The sequence below is a fragment of the Mesocricetus auratus genome, unplaced genomic scaffold (assembly GCF_017639785.1).
Source record: "Mesocricetus auratus isolate SY011 unplaced genomic scaffold, BCM_Maur_2.0 Super-Scaffold_100029, whole genome shotgun sequence".
Lineage (NCBI taxonomy): Eukaryota > Metazoa > Chordata > Mammalia > Rodentia > Cricetidae > Mesocricetus > Mesocricetus auratus.
The window spans coordinates 20,509,268-20,533,401 of NW_024429210.1; the positions used below are offsets into that span (position 1 = coordinate 20,509,268).

The 24,134-nt window shown below is 39.2% G+C and overlaps 1 protein-coding gene across 3 annotated transcripts in view; it reads right to left on the reverse strand.

Annotated features, from left to right (window-relative positions):
• Positions 1–2,371: 2,371 nt before the first annotated feature.
• Erlec1 (endoplasmic reticulum lectin 1) overlaps positions 2,372–24,134 on the reverse strand; it is a 38,928-nt gene continuing 17,165 nt past the window's right edge. Inside the window, exons 11-15 of one of the 3 annotated variants that reach the window (XM_040733215.1) lie at positions 23,488–23,612; positions 21,098–21,175; positions 20,834–20,909; positions 13,034–13,085; positions 8,071–8,917 (exon numbers count right to left, since the gene is read on the reverse strand). In XM_040733215.1, the coding sequence (XP_040589149.1) occupies positions 8,913–8,917; positions 13,034–13,085; positions 20,834–20,909; positions 21,098–21,175; positions 23,488–23,612 (336 nt within the window). In that variant the 3' untranslated portion in view covers positions 8,071–8,912. Of the gene's footprint in view, positions 3,229–8,070; positions 8,918–13,033; positions 13,086–16,661; positions 17,509–20,833; positions 20,910–21,097; positions 21,176–23,487; positions 23,613–24,134 lie in introns of those variants that run through there. The other 2 variants (XM_040733213.1, XM_040733214.1) reach the window with 2 other exon arrangements.

Below are 24,134 nucleotides of genomic sequence, written 5' to 3' on the forward strand. Positions count from 1 at the left end.
CATCAACATATACATGGACCATCACTCTGAATGCTTTTACTACCAGCAATGTCCACAAGTATAATCTATAGAGAGAATTTCTCTCACTGCTGGGGAAAGAACATTAAGAAATCTTGGCCTCACAGAGAAATCCTGTCTTGAAAAACAACAAAAGAAACGAGAAGAAAAGAAAAAAATCTTGACCTCTGAGAGGCTATTTGGCTTCCCCTAAAAACTGCCATTCTCCACTGCTGTCTGTTGACTAATGTCCCTAAGATCAGCGGTCTTAGGGTCTATTGTTATTCTGATGACAAACCACAACTTGGTATTGCCTGAGACTCCATGATTAAGAAGAAATGGTTAGATCAACAGATTGATGGAGGACAGCAGAGGGAAAGATCTATCTTCCAGAAATATCTGGCAGGATTGTTGGTAACTAACCTTCACCAGGCTGCTCATCTGGGTCTCCAAAATTTTCTGAGTTGCTCAGACTAAGGTTTGCTATATGTAGACTAGACAGCCTAGTGTGGGATTATCTTGGCTAGATGCCAGGTTTGTGCTTAAGTAAATTCAAAACAATGAGCGAGCCCTTAACCAGAAAGGGGTCTGAATGAGAGACCCACATTCCCAAGAACTTCGGGAAAGCAGATTTTACTAAGGTCTGGGTAGCTGGAGGAGGATAAAAGTATTTGCTAGTTTTTATAGATAGCTTTTCTGGGTGGCTAGAAGCACCCAGACTAAAACTGCTCAAATAGTAGCTAAAAATCTCTCTCAGGAACTGGTCCCCTGATTTAGCCTCCTACTAGCAATGGTGTCTGACAATAGCCTGGCTTTCATAGCCAAACCTCTCAATTAATAGCTAAAGCTTTAGCCAAAGGTTAAAAACTTCATTGTGTCATAAAGACCTCAAAACTCTGGCCAAGTAAAAAAACTAGAAAATTTATCAAAATTCTCACAAAGGATGGGTGGGTCTCCTTCCTTTGCTTTAGCCTGCTGCACCTCATATAGGGATTTATTCTATTAGACTGTTTATTCTATTAGACTGTTTGGAAGACCTCCCCCAATGCTTCCCAGACTCAGAGAGAAGCAACTAGCAGAAATCTCTAACCATTCCTTTCACGAGTCACTGCGCCAATATGGATTTAAACCAACAGAGAGTATTACCCAGCTGGCAACTACACCAGGTATTCAGGATCCCAGTGTTGCTCCAAACCTTTCACAAGCTACACTGGTTTCAAGGTAATCAGATGACACACTGATGGGCTGTCACTCTCAGGGCAAAGTGTCCTCCTCTAAATGGGTCCATGTTATATTGCTGCACCCTTCCTCAGTTTGGATTGCCTGGTGGACTGAAATAAAACCGTCCCCATAGGGAGTGGCACTATTAGGTGTGGCCTTGTTGAAATAGGTATGGCTTTGTTGGAGGAAGTGTGTCACTGTGGGGACAGGTATGAGGATCCCATACATGCTCAAGCTACACTCAGTACAGACTCTTTCTGCTGTCTGTGGACCAAGATGTAGAACTCAGCACCTTCTCCAGCACCATATCTATCTGCACACTACCATGATGATAATGGACTCAACCTCTGAAACTGTAAGCTAGACCCAATTAAATGTTTTCCATTATAAGAGTTGTGATGTTCATGGTGTCTCTTCACATCAGTAGAAACACTAAGACAGAAGTTGGCACCACAAGTGGAGAATTACTGTGATAAGCCTGACCATGTTTTGTGTGAAGGAATTTGGACTTTGGTACTTTGGGTTAGGAAGCAGTGGAATGCTTTAAGCACTGCTCTTAATGGGCAATATAAGTAGGAGGATGGAAGACAATTGTGCTGAGGGAGATTTGAACTGTAGGGACCTGGATTAAGAGGTTTCACAGGAGAATTTTAGTATGTCGCCTAGGGATCATTCATGTGATATTTTGTCGAAGAATGTGGCTATTTTTGCTCTTGTCCAAAGAGTGCCTGAGGCTAAAGTGAAAAGATTTGGATTAATTTCATTGGCAGAGGAAATCTCAAAACAGCCTAGCATAGACTCTGTCATGTGTGTTATTAGTGGTAACTCTAATGAAGACTTATAACTAAAAGGAGCAAGCTGAAGCCAGGTGTTGGTGGTGCACGCCTTTAATCCCAGTACTCGGGAGGCAGAGGCAGGTGGATCTCTGTGAGTTCGAGGCCAGCCTGGTCTACACAGCCGATTCCAGGACAGCCTCCAAAACAATACAGAGAAACCCTGTCTCGAAAATCCAAAAAAAAAAAAAAAAAAAAAAAAAAAGGAGCAAGCTGAGCAGGGTAAATTACAAAATGTAAAATTAGAGAAGGAAAGAAACAAACACCAGAAGTAGAATGGAGCTAAGTCCTGTGTATAGGCACAGAAATCAGGATGCCAGTAAGATGAAGTAGAGTTTATTAAAACTTACACAGGAAACAAATGGCTGTCATGGACTCCCACTCCAACGATGCAGACCCTGCCACCCAGATGCTCTCCTTGAAAACCCCAATCCTATTCCTTTTAACCCCTCATGTCTTTACCTGTGAGGGTGAAGGTGTATGTGTGTGTGTGTGTGAATGTATCACAATTCCCCTTTTAGTCTAAAGAGATGATTTAGGCTTGATACAAAAGTATACACAATGACAGCAAATACCAAGTATACTCTAGGAGAAGGAAATGTAAAAGCATACACAATTTAAGACCTACTGCCAGTGAAGCAACAGAGAGCAATTGGCATGAACTACACCTGTGCTCAGGAGATAAATGGATTAAGAAATAGAATAAAGGGAGTAGTGACCTCAGGGCAAGCCCCCTCCAACTAATCTTCTCTTTTGTGGAAAGGAATTAAAGTAATGCTTAGAGCTGGGTGTGGCGGTGCATGCCTTTAACCCCAGTACTGAGAGGCAGAGGCAGGCAGATCTCTCTGTTTGAGGCTAGCCTGATCTACAGATCCAGTTTCAGGGCAGTCAAACTTAGGCAATAAAGGAAACCATTAAAACCAGAAAGCTGATGAAGATGTAATTGAACAAAGGGCCACTCCAGTCCCTGCAAGCAGTAGAACGTGATGACTTTGGCCATGAGATTCTGAAAGGATGAAAGAAAGAGGTTCCTGCATGACTAAGGAAAGTCTCTGAGGCCAGGCATGTCAGGGAAGGCCATAGTGTGAAGCTGCGAAGGTGAAGACTGAGTTGCTTTGGAGACTCCAGGACGTTGGAGATGGGATGCCTGCTGAGGAAGGCAGGGAGTGAAATCAGCCTAAGAGAAAGAAACGTGTTGCAGTCAACAAAGCTAAAAGGAATTGGAGATCTAAAGACCATTTTGACATCAGACATGGTGCTGCAGAGTTTGGAGTTTGTCCAGCTGGTGTTTGGTCTTGCTTTGTTCCAGTATTTCTTCACTATGCTTCCTTCCCTACCTTTTGGACCAATAATGCATATCCTGTGCCATTATGTTGGAAGTATGTGATCTGCTTTTCTTTTTTCTTTTTGGTTTTTCGAGACAGGGTTTCTCTGTATTGTTTTCGAGGCTGTCGGTCCAGCCTGGCCTCGAACTCACAGAGATCCGCCTGCCTCTGCCTCCCGAGTGCTGGGATTAAAGGCGTGCGCCACCATCGCCCGGCGAAGTATGTGATCTGCGTTTCTAATTTTACAGGGGAATACAGTTAAGAGACTGCACAAGTCTCAGAAGAGACTGAACTTTTAGACTTTTACATAAGTTTGAGACTGTTCCAGACTATGGGAACTTTTGAGGTTGAACTGAATGCATTTTTGTATTACGACGTGGCTATAATCTTAGGGCAGACAGGAAGTGGGAGTGGGGTGGTTTGAGTAGGTGTGGCTTTGTTGGAGGAAGTGTGTTACTGTGGGGGTGGACTTTGAGGTCTCATATATGCTTAAGTTACATCTACTACAGACTCCTATTTCCTGAGGATCAAGATGTAGAACTCTCAGCACCTTCTTCAGCACCTTGTCTGCCTGCACACTGCCATGATCCATCATGATGATAATGGACTAGACTTCTGAAACTGTAAGCCAGCCCCAATTAAATGTTCTCCTTTGTAAGAGTTGCTGTGGTCATGGTGTCTTTTCACAGCACTAGAAACCCTATGTTTAGTAAGTTCTTGCTGAATTTCTTGATACAGTTTTAACATGCTTATGTACTCATCTGTTTACTTTGGCAAACTTATAGGGTGGTATTGTTTTTACTTTAGAAACGTTATCAGTTGTGCCTTGTGGGTGGCGACAGATGGACTCTTATTTACATGTCTCCAAGGTACTGACCGAGTCATCCTTATCCTTGTTTCTACCCAAATTAGAGCCAGATGCTGCTTATAAAATGGAGTCTCTCAGGGCAAGGCACAGTCTCAAAAATCAGTTTTATGTAATGTTGAGTAGCTTAAGAATATAGCTTGGTTTCAGCACCTATGGTGAAAAAGCACAACCCCTAGATAGTCTCCAAACATGGTCACTCACCAGAAGGACCAAATGATTGCATGGCTGGAACTTCAGTCCCATCCAGTGACCTCTGGAAAAGAGCATGTGTATGTTATGGGTGGAAGTATCGAGTTCCATTTTGCTGGTGGCCATGCTAGAGGGTCAAATTGAAGTTCAGGTGTCAGCCCACCAGTATGAAAATTCCTGATGGGTGAAGCTGGGAAATGCAGGCCCTGAGACCACAGAATGTCTTTTGCTTCCCCTGTGCCTTTACATGTTTGCTGTTGCCATCTTTCTTTGCTTTCTGGCATGGTGTGAATGGGTGTGGTAAGATCCCCACTGCCTGTAATGTAGTGTGTTTACCTCATGGAAATGTCATGTTCTCCTGGGCATTTTTACCTGTGCATTATTATGAAGATGGTTTCTTCCTAAGCTGTACTGTCTAATTGATAATAAGGTTAGTTTAAATAGAGTTTTGATGATCAAAAAAAATGAGGAAATGCCACACAGTTAGAACACATGAGTTTCTATTGAAGAATCATATAGACTGTGGCTCAGGTTAATGATTAAGAAAAACAATTGAGCACTTGGGAGGCAGAGACAGGCGGATCTCTGTGAGTTTGAGGCCAGCCTGGTGTACAAAGCAAGATCCTGAATAGACTCCAAAGCTACAGAGAAAGCCAACACCCCCAAACAAACAAACAACAAACAAATCTTCCCCTTTTCTTTCTTTTTTTTTTTTTTTCCAAGACAGGTTCTCTGTTTACAGTCCTGGCTGGCACTCACTTTGTAGACTAACCTAGCCTAGAACTCCCTAAGATCCACCTGCCTCTGCCTCCCGAGTGCTGGGATTAAAGGCATGCACCACCACTGCCTGGCTCCTGATTCTTTTTCATATATAAAAGCTGAGATTCCTTATAAGATTACCTTTCAAGATAAGTAATCAAGTGATTGGTCCTTTCTTTGTAACTGAAAAATGCAGCCTGCCAGTAAAAGAATACTTTGCTTGCTTACACATTATTAATCTATAACAATTTACTTGGGTGTAAGTGTACACGGAACAACTTGTTTTCCACCTGTAATACGTAAAATGTTTAGTCATCTAAGGGATTTGGAAAACATGCTTTTTTTTTTTTTTTTTTTACTTGTATTCATTGTAATCATTCACTTGAAAAACAGAGTGTAACCTCATTGTAATTTTTATATTGCCTGAAAGACTTACCTCTGGTATATAAGCTGTAAGGGAAAATGAGTTAGAAAGAAATCATCAAGAATAAAGATAGAGTTAGAAGGAAAACACCAAGAATGAGAGAAGGAAATCACCAGGAAAATAAAGACTAGAGAATGCAAAAGAATAAAGAAAAGGTCTGAAGGAAATCCTCAAGAATTTGTGTCATTTTCCCTTAACATCATCAGATAAATAAGTCATAGTACTCCCTGTCTGTGTGGATTCCATTTGAGCCCTGTGCTGCTGGAGGCTGGCCTCACAGACGGTTATACCATATATACCTTTGAACTCTTAAGATTCCAAGGGTGCCCAGAGCAGTAGACTGAGGCAGTATAGGCGTGTGGAAGCTGAACCCTGCTGGAACTTCCTTCTCTTATTTATCTCTTTCATTTGTCTCTATCAGTATTGTATCATTTAGAACTGGTAAACCAAATATTTACTAGAGTTCTGTGAGCCATTCCTGAAAACTTTTGAGATCAAGTAGTAGGTCTTGAAACTACGATGTATAGTTGGCTGATTGAAGGTATTAGAATCCGGAGACTGGAGAGATGACTCAGTGGTTAAGAACACCTACTGTTCTTGTAGAGGACCTGAGTTCTATCTCTAGCACCCACATCAGCTGGCTCACAACTGTAACTCCAGTTCCAGGAGACCCAGTGTCATTTTCTGGCTTCCATGGGTATTGCACACATGTGGTATACATACAGGCAAATAGGTCCACACATAAATGTATAAAAAAATAAAAAAAAATAGAATCCAGTATTTGCAACTGGCATTTGATGTGGGGGCATCCTTGTGAGGTTGAATTCTTTTAGGGTGTTTGATGAAGCTAAGTCCAAGTGTAAGAACTAAAATGAATAGTAGGACACCTAAAGGTGCTGAATTTGGTTGCTACAGAATGAATTTTCCATATATTTTTGGTTACCTGGGGGCATTTTATGCTATGTAGGAACAGTTGAATTTTTCCCCCCAATATAATTTATAATAAACTAGAGAGGGTGTGGATCTAGGTTTAAACTCAAGAGTCCCTGCCTTTTCAATGGCACCCCTCTGTGTCAGTCTTTTAAGTGCTGGGGTTAAGCCACTATGTTACTATGTCTAGCCATTTACCTTTTTCTTTGTGCTGTGTTAGAGATGGAATTCAGGATCTTGGGCATGCTAGGCAGTGTATCTAAATGAGCTGCATCTCCAGCCCTCAGCCCAGCCATACAATGTTTGTCTTCTAGAGCTGTGGTTTTCAACCTTCCTAATGCTGTGTCCATTTAATACAGTTTGTGATGTGGTAATTCCCAACTATTGGATATTTGTACACGGTGTGAAAATGTATTGCTATGATTACTGTAATAAAAAGCTGAACAGCCAATAGCTAGACAGGATGTATAGGTGGGATTTCTGGGAGAAGAAAGGGAGGAGGAATCTAGGTGTGAAAGAGACACCAGGAGACATGGAGAGGAAACAGGAGGTGCAAGATGGAAAAGAGGTAATGCCACATGACAGAACGTAGATTAATATAAATGGGTTAATTTAAGTTGTAAGAGCTAGCTAGGAACACACATATGCTATAGGCCGAGCTTTCATAATTAATATTAATAAGTCTCCATGTTGTTATTTGGGAGCTGGCTGGTGGGACAGAAAAAGACTCGTGACACCAAACCATAAAACTATTTTTGTGGCTACTTCATACTGTAATTTTGCTACTCTTATGAATTGTAATATAAATATCTATGTTTTCTGATGTCTTAGGTGATCCCTGTGAATGACTCATTCAATCTCAAAGGCAACATAAACCAAAGGATGAGAACCACTGTTCTAGACTGAATGGACTTAGGGTCTTACAGTAGGCAAATACTTTAGCACTAAACTCCCCCAGCCATTATGGAATTTATTTACTTACTTCTGAGACAAGGTCTCTTGTAGCCCTGGTTGGTTTCAAACTCACTACGCAGTAGAGGACGACCCTGAACTTCTGGTTTTCCAATATTTACCGCCCAAGTGATGGTATTACAAAGTATATGCCACTAGGCTTGGCCACAAACCCTTTCTTAATACAGATTTTACCAGATTTTAATACAGTGTTTTTCAGGAGTATTCTGGCTACATTTTCTTTTTGTTTTGACTTTTTAAGTTAGGGTCTCACTTTGTAGCCCTGGTTAGTGCAGAACTGGCCATATAGGCCAGGCTAGCCTTGAACTTTTTGATCCCACTGTATCTGCTTACTCAGTGCTGGAAACAAAGGCATAAACCCCAATATCCAGCTCTTTATTTTAGGTGCTGAAGGTTGAACCAGGGCCTCAAACATGCTAGTGTGCTCTATCTCTGAGCTACCTGCACTCCAGCCCCTTGTAACTACTTTTCTGTCCTTGTTCCTACACCTATGTATAAAATATATGCAAAAGGATAAAGGAGAAAATAAAGGAACTGAATAATTGGTCACTGTTTACATGAAAAGACTGCTTATGAACATTTTATTCTTTTTGCAATAAATAATATGATGCAAAACTGTCCAGAACTAAGATTTAGAATATACAGCAGGCAGGTACAACAGCCAGCCAGCACAGTGAGTTTTAGAATGAACCATTGTAATTTAGGGAAGACACCAACCTATATGCTGGTAATAAACTAATTTATAAGAAGAATCATAAAAGTTTAGGAAGAGGAACAACCTGTCATAAAACAGTCTCTTGAGATACCAGTGGTGTTGGGTCATCTGTGAGGCTCTACTCTGCCGCCACTTCTAGTTCAGTGCTTGCCCAGAGCAGCTGCCTCAGAAAGTTTGTTGAGAACATCTCAGACACTAGAATTGCACACATTTTACATGACCTCTCATTCAAACACTCTCCTAGCAACTTCTCTTCATTAGCTTTACTTCTTTAGCTCATTATATATGCTATAATTTACACAATAAGTATAATACTTAAAAGTATTTCAACAAGTACAAGATTATAACATTTGAATGGGGTGAACTCTAAACTTCTTGAATCAGATTTTGAAATCACACTATCCAAGCAAAGTCAAAATGAAATCAACTCATATAACACCAAAATAAATGAAGTGAGACAAATGTCTGCCTTACAAGTTTATCAATGACCTCTTATATACACATGTATTTCACAGCGTGGTTGCCAGTCCTTTCATATGATACTGTAGACAGGGTCCAATGGTCAGGAGGAAGTGAGGACCTTAAATCATCTTTCTTCCCTTCAATTTTAATTTAGTTTGGGAGAGAAAGAAGTCCATTTTCATCAGCTGTATCTAGGATTTTACAGATTACTGGAGATTCAACCTGAAGAATAACAACAATGTCATTAGAAAGTGTCTTCTCCTCAATGAATATATTTGCTAACTGTACGAGTTCTTGGTTTGGATAAACCACCCAACATTTTACCTACAAATTAGGCTCTTTTTTGGGGGTGGTGGTGGTAGGGTCATGCTAGCCTTGAACACTTGGCAATCCTGACTGTTGGGTTACAGACAGGTTCTATGATGCCTGGCATTAATAAAGATTACTGAAAAACTAATTTTAGTCATTCATATAAACTATGAAATAAGTAGATAAAATATTTTTTTATCTCTAAGTAAATATGGATAGGAATATGTGAGGAGTTTGTAGACACAGTTTACACAATTAGAACAGTAAAATATTATGGCAAAATAAGCAGTTCTATTTAAAAGGCAAAGTAAACACTAACTTAAAGATGAGTCAGCTGTCATTACTGTGAAAAACAAAAGCCAAACACATACGAGGAAAAAAGGTAAATATGTGACCAGAGAGAATTTAAGTAGAGGAAAAAAAAATCCTAAGAATCCAATGGAAATAGTAAGAGATGAAAAGTGCATCACAGATAAACTCAGCAACAAACTAGACATGGTAAGAGAAGTGAGGAGTGAAGTACAGGGCAGGGTGGAGGTGGAAGTGGGAATGAAAGGAAGTTTCTGAGATTTTTGAACAATTTCAAATTAATGCTTAATTAGAATTTCAGACTGTTTGGTGGTGGTGCACACCTTTAACTTCAGCACTTGGGAGGCAGAGGCAGGCAGATCTCTGTGAGTTCAAGGACAGTCTGGTCTACAGAGTAAGTTCCAGGACAACCAGAGCAGCACACAGAAACCTTGTCTCAAAAACAAACACCCTCCCACCTGAATTTCAGAGAGGAAAAAAGGAATAGGGCAGAAAAAAATCTCTGAGGAGATAATGGCCAAAATTTTTCTACAATTCATATGAAAAGAACAGAAGCCAGGTGTTGGTGGTGCACACCTTTAATCCCAGCACTTGGGAGGCAGAGGCAGGAGGATATCTATGAGTTCGACCAGCTTGGTTTACAGAGCGAGTTTCAGGATGGCCTTCAAAATAATACAGAGAAACCCTGTCTCGAAAAACAAAAAAACACAAAACAAAACAAAACAAACAAAAAACAGAAAAAAAGCACACTTACAACATAATCAAACTTAGTATTACAGAGTCTTTAGAAAAAAATCTAAGAGGGTGTTTCCATGACTCTGAGGTAGCAAAAACTTCTCAGGACACAAAAAAGCAGTACCCATAAAATTTAAAAAACAAGAACAAAAAACTGAACATAGTAGAATAACATAGTTTTGCTTAAAAGAAGACATTTAAAAAGGTGAAGCTGCCAGAGTATGAAAAAGATGTGTACAATACAAAGAGGTTGTATCTATAATACTTTTAAAAAAGATTTGTTTATTACATATACTATGTTCTGCCTGCATGTATGCCTGAGCATCAGAAGGTGGGCACCAGATCTCATTACAGATGGTTGTGAGACATCATGTGGTTGTTGGGAATTGCACTCAGGATCTCTGAAAGAGCAGCTAGTGCTCTTAATCTCTGAACCCACCTCTCCAGCCCCTAGAATACTTTTGAACTCCTAGAATCAAACAGTCAGAAGATAAGTAACAACAGGAAAAGTGGGTAAGAGACTGACAACAGATTGTACTCCTTCATCAGCAGTCAGGATCCTTTGAGCCTCTGCCCAGTTACATCTTGGGCTGTCTCTGGCCTACCTAGTCCATCTGTACCAAGAGAAAGAACCTCCACACTGAACATCTGATCACTCTGGCTGTTTCAGTAAGAAGCCCAGACCCTTGATGTCTCTGTGATTTTCTACTTACTAACTTCTCTCATTTGACCTGTGGGCTACTGATCCTCAGCTGTCTCTTCAGCATTCAGAGTTAAGCTTGGCTTGTTTCTGTTACTGCAATAGTCTTATTTATCTTGAATTTCACACATGTACACAATGTATTTTGATCAAATGACCTTCCCTGCAAGTCTTGGTACTGATAAAAACAGTACTGAATAAAGTCTTCTTAACCATTTTAAGAAGTATCAGAATAACTTATTCTTTATTAAAGTCTGGTTTGTTGTAAGGCTTTACAAAAGTATACCAAGGCCAATAATAACACAAAATATTTTTATGAGAATGCACACTACACCCACTAAAATAACTAACAAAGAAGACTGAAAATAAAGCTAGTGAGGAGATGGAGTAACTGGACTCTCACACACCATTGGTGGATTAAAACTGCACTAGCATTTTGGTGAATCATCTGGTAGAATTTATTTCTACCAATGACCTAGAAATTCCACTCACATGTATTTACCCATAATGAATGAAAACATAACCACAGAAAGACATGTAAAACACTTCATTACATCCAAAAAAAGAAAAAAAAAAAGAAAAACAAATCAAATGTCCATCTACAGAAGAATGATTAAGCACACACAGTATAGTTACACAAAATAATATAATCTGGCAACACAAAGAGAATGAAGTACTGATATATTCAATACACGGAGTGTGAAAAGCCAAGCACACCAGGGAACTCCATTCTTGTGGAATCCCAAATGAAGCACACCTCATCTACAGTATCAGAAATCAGAAAGAGGTATCCTCTGGTGATGGGGTATCAGAATTTCCTGATGTGACAGACCTTACTTTAGGTGATTTTACAAGGTTAAATGGTTAAATATCATCAAACTCAGCATTTAAGATCTCTGCTTTATTACAAGATCTCAGATATGCTAGGCTGGCCTTGACCTCCTTGTGCACTTGAAGATGATATGAACAACTTATCCTCCTGTCTCCACCTCTTAAGCAATGGGATTACAGATGTATATACCTTCATGCCTGGTTGATTTTATGAGGTGCTAGGAATTGAACCCAGGGCTTCATGCATGCTAGGCTCACACTCTACCAACTGAGTAGGCCTTTGTGATTTTATGTAAATTATACCTCAAAAGAAAAACATGCTTATTAAATCTTAAGACTGCCCTTTGTAGATTTAACACAAAAAATTCAAATATGTCAACAATTTATTTCTTTTCATTTGGTGGTATTGGGATTAAATCCAGGACCTCCTTCACTCTTTTTTTTTTTTTGGCTTTTTTTTTTTTTGTTTGTTTTTACGAGACAGGGTTTCTCTGTATTGTTTTGGAGGCTGTCGGTCCAGCCCGGCCTCGAACTCACAGAGATCCGCCTGCCTCTGCCTCCCGAGTGCTGGGATTAAAGGCGTGCGCCACCATCGCCCGGCGAAGTATGTGATCTGCGTTTCTAATTTTACAGGGGAATACAGTTAAGAGACTGCACAAGTCTCAGAAGAGACTGAACTTTTAGACTTTTACATAAGTTTGAGACTGTTCCAGACTATGGGAACTTTTGAGGTTGAACTGAATGCATTTTTGTATTACGACGTGGCTATAATCTTAGGGCAGACAGGAAGTGGGAGTGGGGTGGTTTGAGTAGGTGTGGCTTTGTTGGAGGAAGTGTGTTACTGTGGGGGTGGACTTTGAGGTCTCATATATGCTTAAGTTACATCTACTACAGACTCCTATTTCCTGAGGATCAAGATGTAGAACTCTCAGCACCTTCTTCAGCACCTTGTCTGCCTGCACACTGCCATGATCCATCATGATGATAATGGACTAGACTTCTGAAACTGTAAGCCAGCCCCAATTAAATGTTCTCCTTTGTAAGAGTTGCTGTGGTCATGGTGTCTTTTCACAGCACTAGAAACCCTATGTTTAGTAAGTTCTTGCTGAATTTCTTGATACAGTTTTAACATGCTTATGTACTCATCTGTTTACTTTGGCAAACTTATAGGGTGGTATTGTTTTTACTTTAGAAACGTTATCAGTTGTGCCTTGTGGGTGGCGACAGATGGACTCTTATTTACATGTCTCCAAGGTACTGACCGAGTCATCCTTATCCTTGTTTCTACCCAAATTAGAGCCAGATGCTGCTTATAAAATGGAGTCTCTCAGGGCAAGGCACAGTCTCAAAAATCAGTTTTATGTAATGTTGAGTAGCTTAAGAATATAGCTTGGTTTCAGCACCTATGGTGAAAAAGCACAACCCCTAGATAGTCTCCAAACATGGTCACTCACCAGAAGGACCAAATGATTGCATGGCTGGAACTTCAGTCCCATCCAGTGACCTCTGGAAAAGAGCATGTGTATGTTATGGGTGGAAGTATCGAGTTCCATTTTGCTGGTGGCCATGCTAGAGGGTCAAATTGAAGTTCAGGTGTCAGCCCACCAGTATGAAAATTCCTGATGGGTGAAGCTGGGAAATGCAGGCCCTGAGACCACAGAATGTCTTTTGCTTCCCCTGTGCCTTTACATGTTTGCTGTTGCCATCTTTCTTTGCTTTCTGGCATGGTGTGAATGGGTGTGGTAAGATCCCCACTGCCTGTAATGTAGTGTGTTTACCTCATGGAAATGTCATGTTCTCCTGGGCATTTTTACCTGTGCATTATTATGAAGATGGTTTCTTCCTAAGCTGTACTGTCTAATTGATAATAAGGTTAGTTTAAATAGAGTTTTGATGATCAAAAAAAATGAGGAAATGCCACACAGTTAGAACACATGAGTTTCTATTGAAGAATCATATAGACTGTGGCTCAGGTTAATGATTAAGAAAAACAATTGAGCACTTGGGAGGCAGAGACAGGCGGATCTCTGTGAGTTTGAGGCCAGCCTGGTGTACAAAGCAAGATCCTGAATAGACTCCAAAGCTACAGAGAAAGCCAACACCCCCAAACAAACAAACAACAAACAAATCTTCCCCTTTTCTTTCTTTTTTTTTTTTTTTCCAAGACAGGTTCTCTGTTTACAGTCCTGGCTGGCACTCACTTTGTAGACTAACCTAGCCTAGAACTCCCTAAGATCCACCTGCCTCTGCCTCCCGAGTGCTGGGATTAAAGGCATGCACCACCACTGCCTGGCTCCTGATTCTTTTTCATATATAAAAGCTGAGATTCCTTATAAGATTACCTTTCAAGATAAGTAATCAAGTGATTGGTCCTTTCTTTGTAACTGAAAAATGCAGCCTGCCAGTAAAAGAATACTTTGCTTGCTTACACATTATTAATCTATAACAATTTACTTGGGTGTAAGTGTACACGGAACAACTTGTTTTCCACCTGTAATACGTAAAATGTTTAGTCATCTAAGGGATTTGGAAAACATGCTTTTTTTTTTTTTTTTTACTTGTATTCATTGTAATCATTCACTTGAAAAACAGAGTGTAACCTCATTGTAATTTTTATATTGCCTGAAAGACTTACCTCTGGTATATAAGCTGTAAGGGAAAATGAGTTAGAAAGAAATCATCAAGAATAAAGATAGAGTTAGAAGGAAAACACCAAGAATGAGAGAAGGAAATCACCAGGAAAATAAAGACTAGAGAATGCAAAAGAATAAAGAAAAGGTCTGAAGGAAATCCTCAAGAATTTGTGTCATTTTCCCTTAACATCATCAGATAAATAAGTCATAGTACTCCCTGTCTGTGTGGATTCCATTTGAGCCCTGTGCTGCTGGAGGCTGGCCTCACAGACGGTTATACCATATATACCTTTGAACTCTTAAGATTCCAAGGGTGCCCAGAGCAGTAGACTGAGGCAGTATAGGCGTGTGGAAGCTGAACCCTGCTGGAACTTCCTTCTCTTATTTATCTCTTTCATTTGTCTCTATCAGTATTGTATCATTTAGAACTGGTAAACCAAATATTTACTAGAGTTCTGTGAGCCATTCCTGAAAACTTTTGAGATCAAGTAGTAGGTCTTGAAACTACGATGTATAGTTGGCTGATTGAAGGTATTAGAATCCGGAGACTGGAGAGATGACTCAGTGGTTAAGAACACCTACTGTTCTTGTAGAGGACCTGAGTTCTATCTCTAGCACCCACATCAGCTGGCTCACAACTGTAACTCCAGTTCCAGGAGACCCAGTGTCATTTTCTGGCTTCCATGGGTATTGCACACATGTGGTATACATACAGGCAAATAGGTCCACACATAAATGTATAAAAAAAAATAAAAAAAAAAATAGAATCCAGTATTTGCAACTGGCATTTGATGTGGGGGCATCCTTGTGAGGTTGAATTCTTTTAGGGTGTTTGATGAAGCTAAGTCCAAGTGTAAGAACTAAAATGAATAGTAGGACACCTAAAGGTGCTGAATTTGGTTGCTACAGAATGAATTTTCCATATATTTTTGGTTACCTGGGGGCATTTTATGCTATGTAGGAACAGTTGAATTTTTCCCCCCCAATATAATTTATAATAAACTAGAGAGGGTGTGGATCTAGGTTTAAACTCAAGAGTCCCTGCCTTTTCAATGGCACCCCTCTGTGTCAGTCTTTTAAGTGCTGGGGTTAAGCCACTATGTTACTATGTCTAGCCATTTACCTTTTTCTTTGTGCTGTGTTAGAGATGGAATTCAGGATCTTGGGCATGCTAGGCAGTGTATCTAAATGAGCTGCATCTCCAGCCCTCAGCCCAGCCATACAATGTTTGTCTTCTAGAGCTGTGGTTTTCAACCTTCCTAATGCTGTGTCCATTTAATACAGTTTGTGATGTGGTAATTCCCAACTATTGGATATTTGTACACGGTGTGAAAATGTATTGCTATGATTACTGTAATAAAAAGCTGAACAGCCAATAGCTAGACAGGATGTATAGGTGGGATTTCTGGGAGAAGAAAGGGAGGAGGAATCTAGGTGTGAAAGAGACACCAGGAGACATGGAGAGGAAACAGGAGGTGCAAGATGGAAAAGAGGTAATGCCACATGACAGAACGTAGATTAATATAAATGGGTTAATTTAAGTTGTAAGAGCTAGCTAGGAACACACATATGCTATAGGCCGAGCTTTCATAATTAATATTAATAAGTCTCCATGTTGTTATTTGGGAGCTGGCTGGTGGGACAGAAAAAGACTCGTGACACCAAACCATAAAACTATTTTTGTGGCTACTTCATACTGTAATTTTGCTACTCTTATGAATTGTAATATAAATATCTATGTTTTCTGATGTCTTAGGTGATCCCTGTGAATGACTCATTCAATCTCAAAGGCAACATAAACCAAAGGATGAGAACCACTGTTCTAGACTGAATGGACTTAGGGTCTTACAGTAGGCAAATGCTTTAGCACTAAACTCCCCCAGCCATTATGGAATTTATTTACTTACTTCTGAGACAAGGTCTCTTGTAGCCCTGGTTGGTTTCAAACTCACTACGCAGTAGAGGACGACCCTGAACTTCTGGTTTTCCAATATTTACCGCCCAAGTGATGGTATTACAAAGTATATGCCACTAGGCTTGGCCACAAACCCTTTCTTAATACAGATTTTACCAGATTTTAATACAGTGTTTTTCAGGAGTATTCTGGCTACATTTTCTTTTTGTTTTGACTTTTTAAGTTAGGGTCTCACTTTGTAGCCCTGGTTAGTGCAGAACTGGCCATATAGGCCAGGCTAGCCTTGAACTTTTTGATCCCACTGTATCTGCTTACTCAGTGCTGGAAACAAAGGCATAAACCCCAATATCCAGCTCTTTATTTTAGGTGCTGAAGGTTGAACCAGGGCCTCAAACATGCTAGTGTGCTCTATCTCTGAGCTACCTGCACTCCAGCCCCTTGTAACTACTTTTCTGTCCTTGTTCCTACACCTATGTATAAAATATATGCAAAAGGATAAAGGAGAAAATAAAGGAACTGAATAATTGGTCACTGTTTACATGAAAAGACTGCTTATGAACATTTTATTCTTTTTGCAATAAATAATATGATGCAAAACTGTCCAGAACTAAGATTTAGAATATACAGCAGGCAGGTACAACAGACAGCCAGCACAGTGAGTTTTAGAATGAACCATTGTAATTTAGGGAAGACACCAACCTATATGCTGGTAATAAACTAATTTATAAGAAGAATCATAAAAGTTTAGGAAGAGGAACAACCTGTCATAAAACAGTCTCTTGAGATACCAGTGGTGTTGGGTCATCTGTGAGGCTCTACTCTGCCGCCACTTCTAGTTCAGTGCTTGCCCAGAGCAGCTGCCTCAGAAAGTTTGTTGAGAACATCTCAGACACTAGAATTGCACACATTTTACATGACCTCTCATTCAAACACTCTCCTAGCAACTTCTCTTCATTAGCTTTACTTCTTTAGCTCATTATATATGCTATAATTTACACAATAAGTATAATACTTAAAAGTATTTCAACAAGTACAAGATTATAACATTTGAATGGGGTGAACTCTAAACTTCTTGAATCAGATTTTGAAATCACACTATCCAAGCAAAGTCAAAATGAAATCAACTCATATAACACCAAAATAAATGAAGTGAGACAAATGTCTGCCTTACAAGTTTATCAATGACCTCTTATATACACATGTATTTCACAGCGTGGTTGCCAGTCCTTTCATATGATACTGTAGACAGGGTCCAATGGTCAGGAGGAAGTGAGGACCTTAAATCATCTTTCTTCCCTTCAATTTTAATTTAGTTTGGGAGAGAAAGAAGTCCATTTTCATCAGCTGTATCTAGGATTTTACAGATTACTGGAGATTCAACCTGAAGAATAACAACAATGTCATTAGAAAGTGTCTTCTCCTCAATGAATATATTTGCTAACTGTACGAGTTCTTGGTTTGGATAAACCACCCAACATTTTACCTACAAATTAGGCTCTTTTTTGGGGGTGGTGGTGGTAGGGTCATGCTAGCCTTGAACACTTGGCAATCCTGACTGTTGGGTTACAGACAGGTTCTATGATGCCTGGCATTAATAAAGATTACTGAAAAACTAATTTTAGTCATTCATATAAACTATGAAATAAGTAGATAAAATATTTTTTTATCTCTAAGTAAATATGGATAGGAATATGTGAGGAGTTTGTAGACACAGTTTACACAATTAGAACAGTAAAATATTATGGCAAAATAAGCAGTTCTATTTAAAAGGCAAAGTAAACACTAACTTAAAGATGAGTCAGCTGTCATTACTGTGAAAAACAAAAGCCAAACACATACGAGGAAAAAAGGTAAATATGTGACCAGAGAGAATTTAAGTAGAGGAAAAAAAAATCCTAAGAATCCAATGGAAATAGTAAGAGATGAAAAGTGCATCACAGATAAACTCAGCAACAAACTAGACATGGTAAGAGAAGTGAGGAGTGAAGTACAGGGCAGGGTGGAGGTGGAAGTGGGAATGAAAGGAAGTTTCTGAGATTTTTGAACAATTTCAAATTAATGCTTAATTAGAATTTCAGACTGTTTGGTGGTGGTGCACACCTTTAACTTCAGCACTTGGGAGGCAGAGGCAGGCAGATCTCTGTGAGTTCAAGGACAGTCTGGTCTACAGAGTAAGTTCCAGGACAACCAGAGCAGCACACAGAAACCTTGTCTCAAAAACAAACACCCTCCCACCTGAATTTCAGAGAGGAAAAAAAGGAATAGGGCAGAAAAAAAATCTCTGAGGAGATAATGGCCAAAATTTTTCTACAATTCATATGAAAAGAACAGAAGCCAGGTGTTGGTGGTGCACACCTTTAATCCCAGCACTTGGGAGGCAGAGGCAGGAGGATATCTATGAGTTCGACCAGCTTGGTTTACAGAGCGAGTTTCAGGATGGCCTTCAAAATAATACAGAGAAACCCTGTCTCGAAAAACAAAAAAACACAAAACAAAACAAAACAAACAAAAAACAGAAAAAAAGCACACTTACAACATAATCAAACTTAGTATTACAGAGTCTTTAGAAAAAAATCTAAGAGGGTGTTTCCATGACTCTGAGGTAGCAAAAACTTCTCAGGACACAAAAAAGCAGTACCCATAAAATTTAAAAAACAAGAACAAAAAACTGAACATAGTAGAATAACATAGTTTTGCTTAAAAGAAGACATTTAAAAAGGTGAAGCTGCCAGAGTATGAAAAAGATGTGTACAATACAAAGAGGTTGTATCTATAATACTTTTAAAAAAGATTTGTTTATTACATATACTATGTTCTGCCTGCATGTATGCCTGAGCATCAGAAGGTGGGCACCAGATCTCATTACAGATGGTTGTGAGACATCATGTGGTTGTTGGGAATTGCACTCAGGATCTCTGAAAGAGCAGCTAGTGCTCTTAATCTCTGAACCCACCTCTCCAGCCCCTAGAATACTTTTGAACTCCTAGAATCAAACAGTCAGAAGATAAGTAACAACAGGAAAAGTGGGTAAGAGACTGACAACAGATTGTACTCCTTCATCAGCAGTCAGGATCCTTTGAGCCTCTGCCCAGTTACATCTTGGGCTGTCTCTGGCCTACCTAGTCCATCTGTACCAAGAGAAAGAACCTCCACACTGAACATCTGATCACTCTGGCTGTTTCAGTAAGAAGCCCAGACCCTTGATGTCTCTGTGATTTTCTACTTACTAACTTCTCTCATTTGACCTGTGGGCTACTGATCCTCAGCTGTCTCTTCAGCATTCAGAGTTAAGCTTGGCTTGTTTCTGTTACTGCAATAGTCTTATTTATCTTGAATTTCACACATGTACACAATGTATTTTGATCAAATGACCTTCCCTGCAAGTCTTGGTACTGATAAAAACAGTACTGAATAAAGTCTTCTTAACCATTTTAAGAAGTATCAGAATAACTTATTCTTTATTAAAGTCTGGTTTGTTGTAAGGCTTTACAAAAGTATACCAAGGCCAATAATAACACAAAATATTTTTATGAGAATGCACACTACACCCACTAAAATAACTAACAAAGAAGACTGAAAATAAAGCTAGTGAGGAGATGGAGTAACTGGACTCTCACACACCATTGGTGGATTAAAACTGCACTAGCATTTTGGTGAATCATCTGGTAGAATTTATTTCTACCAATGACCTAGAAATTCCACTCACATGTATTTACCCATAATGAATGAAAACATAACCACAGAAAGACATGTAAAACACTTCATTACATCCAAAAAAAGAAAAAAAAAAAGAAAAACAAATCAAATGTCCATCTACAGAAGAATGATTAAGCACACACAGTATAGTTACACAAAATAATATAATCTGGCAACACAAAGAGAATGAAGTACTGATATATTCAATACACGGAGTGTGAAAAGCCAAGCACACCAGGGAACTCCATTCTTGTGGAATCCCAAATGAAGCACACCTCATCTACAGTATCAGAAATCAGAAAGAGGTATCCTCTGGTGATGGGGTATCAGAATTTCCTGATGTGACAGACCTTACTTTAGGTGATTTTACAAGGTTAAATGGTTAAATATCATCAAACTCAGCATTTAAGATCTCTGCTTTATTACAAGATCTCAGATATGCTAGGCTGGCCTTGACCTCCTTGTGCACTTGAAGATGATATGAACAACTTATCCTCCTGTCTCCACCTCTTAAGCAATGGGATTACAGATGTATATACCTTCATGCCTGGTTGATTTTATGAGGTGCTAGGAATTGAACCCAGGGCTTCATGCATGCTAGGCTCACACTCTACCAACTGAGTAGGCCTTTGTGATTTTATGTAAATTATACCTCAAAAGAAAAACATGCTTATTAAATCTTAAGACTGCCCTTTGTAGATTTAACACAAAAAATTCAAATATGTCAACAATTTATTTCTTTTCATTTGGTGGTATTGGGATTAAATCCAGGACCTCCTTCACTCTTTTTTTTTTTTTGCTTTTTTTTTTTTTGTTTGTTTTTACGAGACAGGGTTTCTCTGTATTGTTTTGGAGGCTGTCGGTCCAGCCCGGCCTCGAACTCACAGAGATCCGCCTGCCTCTGCCTCCCGAGTGCTGGGATTAAAGGCGTGCGCCACCACCTTCACTCTTGATAAGTGCTCTACCACTTAGCTCCTAAGTGAACTTTTGATTATTTTCATTTTACTCACCCCAAGAATATACTGGCAGGAGTGAGGCTCGAGCATATATACAGTAACAGCATGAGGAGAATCTGATTCTTTACACCTAAAATACAGAGCACTTTAAGGTATTGCCTGTGTCACAAAAAACAGCATTTTTGTTATTAAGGTATGAAAATATTTAAATGGACTCAGTATAATTTAACTTAAGTAACACAATTTAATACTTATTTAGTTATTACATCTTATGTAAAACTTTTGTCAATAAAAAGTAGGTAAAAGGATTCAACTTACTTTAGTTTTACAGTCACTTGTCTGGGTTTGTCCGTTATATCACAAATATCCCCATTTCCATAAAAATGTGACACCATCCTGAGTTGGAAAACACACAAGCTTTATTACAGTCTTACTAATTAGAATAACGGTAATGGGTAAGTGACAAGGTTACATCACAAAGTCAGTTCTATAAGGAAAATACAAATCAAAGAGACTTTGTACTAAGTTTCTTAATGCTGTCCATATTACATATGGCTCAAATATCTTTAACGCCAGCCCTTGGAAGGGTAATGGAGCAGGATTGCTATGAGCTTGAGGCCAGTAAGGCTAACAGCAAGATCTATCTCAACCAACCAACCAAAGAAATAAACAAAACAAAGTTATAAAAGTTACAGTTTTAAAATTACCCAAATTCTCCAACCTAGTTCATTGTTTATTTAGTGAAACAATTCTTCCTTTCTGTTTTCTATCCCATTAAACAGTACTATGTATGTGGAACAAAAAACAAGCCTCTGCCAAAGTGTAACTTCCAAATTGAGCAATATTATGTTTTCTAGTCATACTCTTCTAGGCTTCAATACTAAGCACATGATGCTAAAAGCTATTTTTTTTTCTGCAGGAAACATAAGCCTAAAATAATCTCTCTAGTACACCGAATATTTAGATCTCTATTTTAATTTTCCTAACTTTGATTCTGGTCGGCCTGAAAAGTCAGCATTATTTTAAAAGCAATTTATCATTACTAATTGTTCCAGGAAGAAGCAAAAGTTAACATTTGAGAATGAACAAGAATTAATCTTTTAAGTTTACTGGAAAAGGGACTACAAGAAAAGCTGAAGCATAGTTATTGTTGGGAAGTAAGGTTAACTTCTGGTAATAATAAATAAACCCACATAGCATAAAGGATATGTGAACACTATGTCACAAAACTATGTATCAAGGGGAAATAACAAGGTATATTTACCAAGTAAAAAACTCACAAACACAAATGCTTTAGAAGAGCCATAGTTCTGATTGAATCAAATAATTGTTGGAAGTGGGGAGGTAGTTTAGTATTAGAGTGATTGCCTGCCATGGATGATGGTTAATCACGAAGCCCTGGGTTCAATCTCCATCACTATACAGAAGAATAAAACTGGGCCTAGGTTTAATTTCAAGCATCCATGTAGCAGCTTACAACTGCCTGTGACTCCAGTTTCAAGGAATCTGAAACCCTCTTCTGGCCTCTGTTGCCTCTGTGGGCAACAGGCACGTATATGGTGCACACCACATGTATGCAGGCAAACAGCGCCCCCCCCCCCCCATCTTTAACAAAACCAAACAAAAACAAAAGAATGGAATCACTGTCACTAACATCGCTGCCAGTCTTTAGTTGCTTTTAACATTTAAAAAAAATATTTATTTTATGTATGAGTGCTCTATCTGCATGTATATCTTTATGCCAGAAGAGGGCATCAGATCCTAGTATAAATGGTTGTGAGCCATGTGGTTGCTGGGAATTGAATTCAGGATCTCTGGAAGAGCTGCCAGTGCTCTTAACCTTTGAGTCATCTTTCCAGCCCCCTTAAATTTTTTTCTTTGTTTTTAATACTTATTTATGTATTTGGGTGTTTTGTCTACATGTACATCTGCACACCTGAAGAGGGCATCAGATCCCATGAGACTAGTTATAGATGGCTGTGAGCCACCATGTGAGTGCTGGGAATTGAATCTACATACTCTGGTAGAAGAACCAGTGCTCTTAACCCCTGAGCCATCTCTCCAACCCTATCACGTCAGTCTTATACCATTATCACTATTAACGGCAGCAGGCAGTTTACTGAATGTTATTATTAGGATAGGTTATTTTACTTAAATGTCCTCAAAACCTTATAGGGATATACTATTAGACAAGTGAGGTTTACAGATTATATAATCTGCCCAAGGTATTACTACTGAAGAGCCATCCAGCATTTGAACCCTGGTTGCCTGACTCTAAGTCTGTGGGTTGGTGTTTCATTTTTATTTTTTGGTGGGGGGAAGAAGACAAGGTCTCTCTACATAGCCCTGGCTGGAAATAAAGATGGATACCACCATGTGCAGCTCATGACTGTGTTCTTGATGCTGGGTTATTTCTTTCTCCAAAGGAAGGACTCTAAAGGCTGTCCCCTAAAATAACACTGATCTAAAATGTTACCTGTGTGTGTGTGTGTGTGTGTGTGTGTGTGTTTTGAAATAGGGTTTCTCTGTATAGCCCTGGCTGTTTTGGAACTCATACTGTAGACCAGGCTGGCCTCAAACTCACAGAGATCCACCTGCCTCTGATTCCCAAGTGCTGCAATGAAAGGCATTCAGCACCATGCCCTGTTCTGTATATTTAAAAATTTAATCTGTCAATATTTTAGGTTTTAAGGGCAAATAGTCTTTACCTGACTGTCTGGGTGCCGTCGTCTTGAAGATGATAAGCTCTAGCAGTGTTTTTCTTAGCCCATTCCACATGCTCTTCTTGGTTCCATGTCCCCACAACCACAGAAGTTTTCCCATTGTCTTTGTCCTAATATATGGAAAAATACTAAATTTTAAAATTACATTTACCTTTCTATGTGTGGGCATGTATTAGGTGAGTGGGCATGCTCAGGGTATCAGGCTTGACATCAGGTTCCTTCACAACATGAACTATTAGGTGATTGAACCTGACAGTGTTTGTTGTAATACATGTTTGATATGAGCAAACAGAGCCTCTATAAGCCCCAGTCTCCATTTTCATCCATTCACTGGATAAGGATGCAATGATGTCAAACTTAGGAGACAGAAATTTAAATGATCATTATTTGGTTTCCCTGAATAATATAATTTCTAGTTAGCCTAGCTTCAGATGTAGTAACTTTTCCCCAGTTTCATCCTAGAGATGTTTTTCTTTAGATCCTTCTTTCAAAAATTATTTATTATCATTGTATGTGTGCACAATATATACATATCTGAAGGCACATGCACTTCCAGTGCTGTGGAGACCGGCCAGAGGACAACTCTTGGGAGCTGGTTTTATCCTTCCACCACAGGATCTGGTGCTCAAACT